The sequence below is a fragment of the Phoenix dactylifera genome, chromosome 2, assembly GCF_009389715.1.
Source record: "Phoenix dactylifera cultivar Barhee BC4 chromosome 2, palm_55x_up_171113_PBpolish2nd_filt_p, whole genome shotgun sequence".
Lineage (NCBI taxonomy): Eukaryota > Viridiplantae > Streptophyta > Magnoliopsida > Arecales > Arecaceae > Phoenix > Phoenix dactylifera.
Genome location: NC_052393.1, coordinates 5,897,959 through 5,908,636, shown reverse-complemented (window position 1 = coordinate 5,908,636; position 10,678 = coordinate 5,897,959). Strand labels below are relative to the sequence as shown.

The window sequence follows — 10,678 nt, the reverse complement described above, 5'->3', positions numbered from 1 at the left end:
TTCTTGTAGATGAAAGTGGCCATTAGCTTTAGCTAACTGTAGATACAAACCGATCCGACAATTGCTTTTCAATTATCGTTTCTGAAAATTAGCATATTATCTGTTTATGGATATGCCAAATCACAATAGCGATGGAAAAAAAAAACAAGGCAAATAACTGATGTAATTTCACTAAAACCAATAAGGGGGATTTACAGTGATTAAATCAGAGAAATGTTCAAACTATCAAAGGAACGAGCCCAAGAGCAAGCAAGCACACATGTGGTTTATTTTCAATGGGTCAACCTAACTTGGGTGTGTGCTTGTGTGTGTGTGTGTGTGTGTGTGTGTGAGAGAGAGAGAGAGAGAGAGAGAGGATTAACACTAATGAGCCATGAAGTGCAATGCTTACAGTTGGCGATGTAGATGAAACTTGTCTTATGCCCCTGCAACAGTCTTTCGCAGAATGTTCATTCTGATGACATAAAACAGTCAGGCAAGCGAAGGGTTGGATACAGTACCAAACCAGATGGTGACTCCAGGAGCTAAAATGTTCATCTTTTACGGTGGTAATCTGACAAAGAAAGCAAGCCAAGGCTCAGCTTGCGAGTTTCAGGTGGACAGAGGTTACGACTACTGAGGCTTTTGGCGACGCCAACCAGATCACTAGTATGGTTGCTTAATTTCCAAGCACAAGCCTTGCTTTTCTAAGAAGTAATCTCAAAGGTGTAATTAATAACGAGAGATTAACTACCACCTGAGCCTGAATTAAAGAAATCAAAGCTTTGAAAGCTACTTCAGCAAAAACAAGGAAAAAAGAAATCTCAAGGATCTTATCTGTGCTAAGAACACAAACTTTATGGGGACAAAAGAAGCTAGGATAGAAAAACTCCCCGCTACCACATGATATAGACACTCAAGCATACTAATCAAACAAATAATTCAGATAAGCACAGCTTGGAACCTGATCGCAACGGTTAATAAAACTATTAACCGTCCTTGCCTACCCCAATTATTTGGTGTCGTTTCGTTAAACCTTCTTCGCTGCATTTTCTTCTTGATGTTACTGCAAGCTTTCCACATTCTCTGTCACAAGTTCCATCCATGCTGACCACGGTGTTCCCCTCATATCTATCAAATTGTTATAGATGCATACTGAAAGATTAAAAGAATATCATGGGCCACAAGTATCACTGATTGTTTTCTACTACTTTGCCTTTAAGTTCTTAGTTAAATATTCTCATTTCTCTTTGATTCCACCTAGAAATTTATTCAAGTTTGCATGCAAGTCAGGACCATACGGGGAATGGGAACAAATTAGCTAATACAAGTAGGAACCAAAGTAAATGGCTGTACAGCCAAACAGACATTGGAGAATCCCTGGTTCTCATCCACTCAAGTCGAACTGCAGGCAACCTTTAGTATAATTTAGTGACTGATTCTTAAGTCCAGACTAGAACAGAGAGAAAAATTACTAAACAATAGCACATTTCTGGGTTTTCATTGTTCACTGGAAGTTTATATTATAGAAAAAGGTATCCCATTTATCTTTAACCAAACAGCCACAACTCCCACCCTTGAGCTTACAATAGATAAATATCATAACACAAAGCAAGTGCATAATTGGAAGCCATGAGAGAAGGGAGTAATAAGAAGCATAAAAATGTTCCAGATGTAATCATAAGAACCACAAAACCCAACTCTGGTCATCCATCAGTCAGAGAAACTAAAACTCTATTCTTTTTAGCTTGGATAAATGACGAAGCATGATGCTAAACAAAAACAAAGGAGGGGGATTGTCTTAGGAACACAACAGACCCTACAACATTATCTATTGACCATTACCAGTAAGATTTAGATTAAGCTAAACATATCCACTGTTGAAACAAGATTAGCTGCTTCTTATTCAGCATTGGTTTTGCAAGTCAGGTATTCTACAACTTCATCGATAATTGTTTTATTTAAATTTTTAGTAGGTTCAGTGGAATTTGGTCTGTAGCTCCAGATCATGGTTAACAATCAAGCACACATTGCCAGAAACAAGTTATAGAGAACTAGCACACTTGAGATAGAGGAAACAAGCATCTCAAAAGCATAATGTCAACAGTACACCAAGATTAGTGAACAACAAACATAATTTACTAAGGCATGCCAAACAAGCATATGTACAAAGGAGGAACCAAAACATAAAGCTTAGACACCTGCAGGAAACAGGTCGACACCAAACTGATGGCAGCATTTAGGTTGTTTTGTGAGAACTTTGAGAAGCAGCAGCCCGTGCCATCTGGTCTGAAGCTGTAGCAAGGCCTTGCAGCATTCTGACAATCTCCACAGTGTCCTCTAAGTAGTATTTTGCTTTGCTTGGTTTTTGGCCGACTGTGCATGCGAATACTTCTGCAACAGGGGACAAAGAAGGACCAGCCACTGCACCAGTAATGACCTCAAACATATCCTCATCTGACCTATCATCACCAATGCAGAGAACAAAATCAGGGAGCATGCCCTTTTGACACATTGTGCTCAGAAGCCGCTCAGCCACCAGACCTTTATTGACACCCTAAACATCAGAGTTAGGTTGCAGAGATTTAGTAAAGAGACCATCAGCATGGTTTCGAATTAACTATTAGGAGGAGGTTGTAAACTGACCTGTGGTTTGACTTCCACAATATGTTGGCCACTCTTTACAGACACTGGTTCATTTGAAAGAACACTCTCTAGATGGTCCAGAAGTTCTTTAGCTTGGCATGACCCAAAATCTGGATCAGCATACTGATAATGCCAAACAAGGGCACTTTCTTTAGCCTCTATAGCCGAACCATCGGTAGTTTCAGTGTACAACTTCATGACAGGCTCAGCAATCTGCTTCCAGTCAAAGTCGGCCACAAGCACACACGTTTCCCATTCAGCATCATGGTTTTGCCTAAAAATATTTCAATTAAGACATACAATTGGAACATATTAAGTTGATAGAGCATGCATCCATATATGCGTCTGTGTATATAATACATATATCATTACGGAAACTGTTCTAAAAGATTGACTCGACAAGACATATTCAAAAGCATAGACAAGCACATGAGATGGCAGAAGAATAAGTCTTTAAGATTCACTTACCTTAAAAAGTAGCCATGCTCTGCTGCAAGCTCTAGTTTGTCACAGGAGGAAAACCAGTTGCTCAAAGTCTCTTTGTCTCTTCCACTGACCAGAAATACAATGTTCCTGGGGTCGTTGCACAAGCTGTTCAAAATGGCGATAGCCTCACTTGTAGGGGTTTTGTTGATAGATGTCTGAGGCATTATGGTACCATCATAATCCAAGAGAATAGCCCGGTTCTTGGTCCTCTTGTAAGCAGAAACTATATGCTCAACAGAAAGCTTCCTGAAATTTGGATCAAGGGCGATGACCCTGAAGCCTAAGCCAAAGCCAATACCCCAGCATCTTCGCCTCACATGATCCTTGCATGTCCTTTCCAAATCTTGCAAGAAGCTGTGCGCCCAATATCCAACATCATGTGTACTAACATACCTATAATGTTTCTCATGTCGCAGTTGTTTCTCATGATCTGACATTTCCAAAGCCACATCCATTGCTTCAGCCACAGAATCTATATTCCATGGATTGACACGAATGGCTCCACTGAGAGATGGAGAGCAACCAACAAATTCAGAGACAACCAGCATGCTTTTCTTTGGCACCGATGGGTCCAGTTGCAACATCTGGTCCAATTTCTCATTACCCTGACGGCAAATTATATACTCGTAGGGAATCAGATTCATTCCATCCCTCACTGCAGTGACAAGACAGCATTCTGCTATCACATAGTATGCAATTCTCTCATAAAACTGAAGCGGGTTATCAATAAGAATGACTGGCTGATAGCCCAGCCTTCCAAATGTCTCGTTTATTCTTCTAGCTGTGGAAGCGGTCTCAGACTGCACCTCCTGTACATCTCTTCCTCGGCCTCTGGCAGGGTTTGCAATTTGGACCAAAACTACCTTCCCTCTCCACTCTGGATGCTGCACAAGTAGTTGCTCCATGGCCAGAAGTTTCAAGCTGATTCCTTTAAATATATCCATGTCATCCACTCCAAGTAACACAACCCTACCCATAAACTGATCTCTAAGCTCTGCAACTCTAGCTTCGGTCTCTGGGAGATTTAACACTGATTGGAGCTGACCCATGTGAATTCCCACTTGAAGTATTTTGATGCTAACAGTACGCCCATAATACTCAAGCCCAATGTAACCCCTCTTTGATTGATACGCAAGGCCGAGCATTCTACTACAGCATGAAAGGAAATGCCTAGCATAATCGAAGGTATGAAAACCAATAAGATCAGAATTTAGAAGGGCTCTTAGGAGTTCATCTCTAACAGGAAGAGTCCTATAAATCTCAGAGGAGGGGAATGGGCTATGGAGAAAGAACCCAAGCTTCACTCTATTAAACCTCTTCCTCAAGAAGGTTGGCAACACCATAAGATGGTAATCATGGACCCACACATAGTCATCGTCCGGGCTTATAACTTCCATAACCTTGTCTGCAAATATCTTGTTCACAGAAACATAAGCTTGCCAAAGAGACCGATCAAATCGCCCACCTAGGTCCGGTGAGAGAGGGAGCATGTAGTGGAACAAGGGCCACAAGTGCTGCTTACAGAAACCATGATAGAACTTGCTGAAAAGATCAGGGGGGAGGAATGTGGGGACACACTTAAAAGTCTCGAGCAGGGTCAGTGAAACATCATCCTGTTCTCCTGGCTCAATCTCCTCTCTCAAGCAACCAATATAGATCACTTCCACATCCTCTCCGAGACCATCTTTGAGCTGCAACAGCAGAGAATCCTCATCCCAACTGAAGTTCCAACCACTGTCATCGGGTCTCCGGTGAGCCCGAAGCGGGAGCTGATTGCCTACTATAATTACCCGTTCCTGAGAGACCGAAGACAGTGCCTCAGAGCCGACACTGTTCGAATTCTCCTCGTCTAGATCACAGATGATGCCAGCCACGGTCATCACTCTGGGAAGCCTCTTCCCAAGGCGGCCATAGGTGGGAGAGCCACCAGTGACAAGGTCCAAGAGGTTCGAGTACGATCTCGAAACCATTGTATGGAGAAGGTTATCTACTCTTTATCTGGATATCTGGAGAAGGGCCGAGATTTCTCCGCCAGTATACAAAGTGTTGATAAAAAGATCAAAAACAGAAATAAGCGACAATAAGAATTGTGGCTAAAAATTTTGGTCACAGAGTGCCAAGAAAATGCTTACTGATTCAATGGTCAAGCTGGATCCCCGACCGAATAAGCTTCAGAATCTCGACAAAACATCCAAAGGCGATAACCCAATGACGTGCAAGCCAAATGAAGGCCAACGAATTTGCATGCAGGCTTGAGAAGAATCAAAAAAACATAGGATTTTGGTTCTCCTTTCCTCTGCCAACCCTAAAATTCCATCAAAACCCGAAAATCTGATCAGATCCTTCGTCAAACTCGTGATTTCGAATCGAATCTAAACGCGGAGTCTCGAAGAATCACAGCCAAGATGTACAAATACACATCAAAATCTCTTACATTGAACATGCCAAACAAAACTTTACCAAAAGAACTGAAATTTATCTGGACCTCCACCATCAAAGAGGAACAAGAAGATGGGTAATCTTCACAAGAAAAAAAAAATCCATTTTATTGGAAGAATTAAAAATGTAAAGTCATCCTAACACCAATCAAACAAAAACAGATGATCAAGCAAGCAGGAAAAAAAATGAACTAAAAATTAGATAAAAATCAAAAGACTAACATGAAGGGCTCTGACCTCCCAGTAAGAAGTAACAGAGGAAGGCTTGAATGAACTCCAACAAATGCTACTAAAATGAAGTCAAGAAGCATAAAAAAGGAATAGCACAGTAGAAACAAATCAGATGAGAGATAATTATGCTCGAGGTTGAGTAGAAAGAAGAAACTAAATAGGGCTTGAAGGGATTCATCATGGAGAAAAGGAGCTACCTTTTTCCGCTTAAGGGGAAAAAAGATCACCACAGATTAAAAAGGAGTATGGAAAGAATAAGGCTGGTGATCATTTGTATCCCGAGAGGAAAGGGACTTGCTTGTGATCTCAAGACCCTCTCCCTCTCTCTCACACACACTCCCTCGGAGAGGGTGAGAGAGTCTCAGCCTTCGGGTTGTGACAAGTGGTTTGAGCTTTGGAATGAAAAGCGAATGATTCCACACTCACCACCTTCAGTGGCGTGGAGAGGGAAACAGTGGCAGGAGAAACGGAACAGCGGAGTGCAAGCTTACGATCACCTGCGGTGACCACAGCGATAAGAAAATCAGGGGACCGTCAATCGTTTGTTCCCATAAAAATCGTAGAAGATTCTCCACCCCCCTTTTACTTTTAGGCAGCAGAGCAGTGGAATACTAGCTCAAAACCAGCACCTTCAAAAATAATATGACAATAATTAAAATAATTTTTTATTATTTTTAGAAAAAATTACAATATATTTGGTCTTAGAATAACAATTATTAGAAACCAATAAGCTAGAATGATAAAAATATTTTATATTAATATATTAAATATATCTCCATTCTTTAATTTTATTTTGCACTAAGGACCTTTTCTTTTGTGGCAAATATTATTAAAAAGTTGATCATGCTTCTATAGATGGATAAATTATTTTTTCACCAGTTGAAAAATAATTATTTTATTTTATTCTAAAGTACCTCTAATACTATAATAGTATAATATAATATTATAATATATATTATTAAATATTGCTTGAAAAATATTCATCCAAAAATATAGACTTTTGGGTAAATTTTTTATTTTTGAAAGAAATAATATCTAAACTTTATTATCAATGAATATTTCACTAAACAAAACTCTCTCCTACCAATCAACTATCCAGTATGTTTTATTATTTCCGGCATGATGAAAAGAGTGGTGCAGAAAGAAAGGAAGGTAAGCACCAACATAAAACTCAAACCTGACAGGCCGACCAAACTCGAATATTTAAATTTTTTTTTGCATAAATATCTTTTAAAAAATTTAAATTTGTGTGAATAATATTTTAAAATTTATATTTATTTCTATGCCATCATAAAATACTGTTTTTATACAAATACTCTAATATAACTATTCTTCTAATACCGTTAATAAAAATTATATTTATTTTAATTAAAAATAAAATAAAATTTTGAAATTATTTTTTTGTTTTCTATCGCGATCGTCTTATAAATGATTTTTTTTGCACATCTACCCATTAAAAATATTTTAGCCGTTTAATTTAAAATTATTATTTTTTTAACGGATTTAGATGGTGTGGGTACATATACAAAAAAAATAAAAAAAAATAAAAAAAACAAAATAAGTATTTTATGAAATTATATAAGGTATATATGCAAATATTATTTTTGAAAAAATATTTATGTAAAATTAAATATTTAGGAGAGCATTGATCCGGGAAAAAAAACTCATAATTTAACCAACTCGCTGCCACCCGCCTTGAGAAGTGGACTCTCAGAGCGCCAGTGGGCCCCGCCAACTAGTATCCAATAGGAATTGGAAACGTCAGCGTACCAGAATCTACGGTAAGATGGACGCGCGAGCAAGCGGAGCAATCGTGATACGGCAAAAGGTAAAACACTAAAACCCCAGCGTCAACTTCCTTTCCCGGTGGAGCGTAACTCGCGCTGTCAGACGCTTGGGCCAACCAACTCAGCCTGATCCAACGGCTGTCATTGTACGGATGATTCGGCACGAACATCAGAAGGAGAGGCGAAGATCCGCGTTCACGTGTTCCCTCTATACCGTCCAGTCAAGCGGTCCCAGACGATAAGGACGAATCGAGGACGAAGGCTTCGACGCCGAGAGACCTTGTCGTTTTCGCTGTCTAATGTTGATCTAAATAATTCGGGAGGAGCAAGTTAATTTGAGAGGCGCCGCGGCCCTGGGGCGGAACCGCCACAGAAAGCCCTTTGTTTTTACGGAAATTGCAGGAATGCTACTGATCGAGTTAGCCCGATTGTTACACAGCGAGAGTGGGTGTAGTGTCCTGGTCGCAATAGTATTTAATATCTGTACCTGGCCAGCTCTATATTGCTGTTATATAAAATTAATAAACTTGATGAAGTTGGTAAGAATTTATTATTAACGATCTTGATCCGAATCTCACATGTTTTATTATAAATTTTATTTTTATTAAATTAGGTGGGAGTAATGTGCACCATGGCTGCTGGAGAATGAATATAATAGTTGTTTTGCTTGAATAAAAGCTCTAGAAGCAAATGACAATTCTAGATAAATGATGTTTGCAATACTTAAAAATATTTTTTATATGGAAAAGGAGGTTACTTAAAGTGTCTTAGAAAATAGACAGTCCATAAAGTTTCAAGCTATGCAGCAAAGTAGTTTGTGATAACAATGTCACACATTTTTCTGAAAAATTGTCATGTCCTTTGAAGCATTATTGAATTTGAAAAGAATTATAATGTAAAGGGGCATGGGATATGATAGATATGTACAACCTTCAACAAGATTATGACTTGGAAGAACAATCCTTGAGAAGATGGATATCGACTACCTAACTAGGGCGCATCCTAATGTCACATTTTTTGACCCAAATAAATTTTTTCAAGCAAAGATGGGATTTGGAAGATCATATTAGGTCTCGATGCCTGCATTAGAGATTCAAAATAACATGTAAATCGTTGTTCATCAGAGTAAATCTGGAAATGATGTGAATTTATTATAGCAACGTGTTTAATTGTGATGTTCGATGGTATAATATACCAAATCTACCATATAATTATCTATATTGCAGTATTGTCAATAAATATCTGCTATATGTCATACTAGTGTTAGATTAAGTAAATGGCCATCAATTTTAGAAAAATTATATCCGACATTGCATGCACTAGTATGGTTGTGCATACCACAAATCATCGAGGCGCATTCTTGTCAGCCAATCGCTAAGGCGAGTACATGATGAATGAAACTCACGGTAATGCGTCTCGGTGATTGGTGTCATGCACGGCAATGCTAGAGCACGCAGTGTAGAATATAATTTCTTCAATTTTAGCAAACATCCATGATCAGCATGAGAGTTGACAATGAAGGATTTTGTTTAGCATCTTGAACCTGAATAAGTGTAGCTCAAATTGATCCTCAGCCTGGGTTGGATTCAAGCGAGAGTAACATTGGCAAAGCAAGAAAAATAGATCTCAATGCAAATGCCTAGATGGAAATATAATTGTAGCAATAGTTTTACCATGCGAGTCGAACACTGCGACATGAACGAGATAATAGGCGAAGGGCCATTTCCTCATGGTGATTAAGCCTAGCAATAACGCACGCCCATATACGCTATGTCATACATTGGCAATTAACTCAATTGCCGATGTGCTTGAGTCTCGACAAATGAAGAAGATAGAACCTTCAGGTCATGCCAAGTGGGGATGCTTGCTCTTTATTGCCTGTCCTGGTGTGGCCCTCGGCTACATTTCTTGATGACCTCACCTAATTTGCCACTCCAAGCTTGACGACATTGTTGTGCTACTGATAATTCTAACTTGCATATTCCCAGCTGTGCCAAGGTCATCCAAGCAACGTTACATGAACGCCCCCAAAGTAAATGGAAAGGTGCAGGAGTCCATGCGGCTCCACCTTCAAGTGGTTCCTCCTTGTGTCCATTCCTTGTGCATGATTCACAAATCTAAGTTGCTGAATTAAATTATTTTTCAAATACACAAAGAGAAGATTTCCAGTAGAAAACAATGCGTACTGCCAAGAACTATACGTACATACACACACACATATATATATCAAAATGAATGTGGGCACAACAAAACATGTTAGTTGTTGAAAAAGAAGAAAGGAAGAAGAAAATTGTATTTCTACCCGTCAGTTACAATGCACAGGAGCAGCCAACAAAGTTTGGTAAGGCCAACTAAGTTTAGCACAATCAATCACAAATTAATTATGAATCTAATCAATCATATGATTTTAACATCAGTGGAGAGAATAAATAATGGCAAAAGGTATGCTAACTTTTGCTTTGTAAGGTGATGACACAATATAATTCGGACAATCCTCATGTGAAAGTGAGACTGCCTGAGTTTTGCTTGTGAATGCCCACAGAAAGTATCAATCGGCACTGCAATACATGAACTGGACTATAGACATATTGGCTGTGACTGTTCCTCCCACCTTGAAAGTGGCGTGGCATTGTGATAAAGTAGTAGATAAGCTTATATCTTTCCAGGGGCATGATTTGTCGTCGTTTCATGAATAAAACACTGCATGATAGCGACTAAAAATTTGTCGCTGTTTTTCCTTTTCGTGAAAGGGAAAAGGTGAAAAAGCCACTGCGTCTTCGTGTACTAATTGTCGACGACAATCTATTGGCCTCTATACCGGTTTTTGAATTCAAAGGTGAGTGCTCCAAGTGTTGGTGTATTTACTAAAATATTGATTTCTAAATCAAAAAAATATAAACAATAACATTATGTAAGTTACGAATAGCATCAAGGTGAAAATTTAACGAAAAGAAATATGAAAATTCTCTTACTTGAAAAAAAAAAAAAAACAAAATCTTGCCCTCCTGGTAACTAACTATTAAAGTGCAATTAATCTATATTCCATAATACTGGAAATTTTCTAAAAAGTAAAACGTAAATCAAGCTTTGGTGTGAACTGAGTTTTTCCTC

The 10,678-nt window shown here is 38.8% G+C and overlaps 1 protein-coding gene across 9 annotated transcripts; it reads right to left on the bottom strand.

The window, feature by feature from the left end:
• Window positions 1-2,028: 2,028 nt before the first annotated feature.
• LOC103714587 (alpha,alpha-trehalose-phosphate synthase [UDP-forming] 5) lies at window positions 2,029-6,180 on the bottom strand. Of its 9 annotated transcripts, none has more exons than XM_039118794.1 (7): window positions 5,978-6,180; window positions 5,787-5,838; window positions 5,546-5,631; window positions 5,244-5,416; window positions 3,094-5,137; window positions 2,626-2,899; window positions 2,029-2,536 (listed from the first exon to the last, which is right to left on the bottom strand). In XM_039118794.1, exons 5-7 carry the CDS (start codon window positions 5,079-5,081, stop codon window positions 2,219-2,221), a joined length of 2,580 nt encoding a protein of 859 aa, XP_038974722.1. In that variant the 5' UTR covers window positions 5,082-5,137; window positions 5,244-5,416; window positions 5,546-5,631; window positions 5,787-5,838; window positions 5,978-6,180; the 3' UTR covers window positions 2,029-2,218. The 9 variants fall into 9 exon arrangements, with proteins under 9 accessions (XP_038974722.1, XP_038974728.1, XP_038974725.1 ...); XM_039118800.1 differs by having other exon boundaries at window positions 5,572-5,631; XM_039118797.1 differs by lacking the exon at window positions 5,546-5,631.
• Between the last annotated feature and the right edge of the window lie 4,498 nt (window positions 6,181-10,678).

Coding starts and splice junctions, on each gene's coding strand:
- LOC103714587 (XM_039118794.1), bottom strand. CDS start 5,081: ATGGTTTCGAGATCGTACTCGAACCTCTTGGACCTTGTCACTGGTGGC. Junction 2,900..3,093: donor GAGCATGGCTACTTTTTAAG/GTAAGTGAATCT, acceptor AAATATTTTTAG/GCAAAACCATGATGCTGAAT. Junction 2,537..2,625: donor TTGTGGAAGTCAAACCACAG/GTCAGTTTACAA, acceptor TCTGATGTTTAG/GGTGTCAATAAAGGTCTGGT.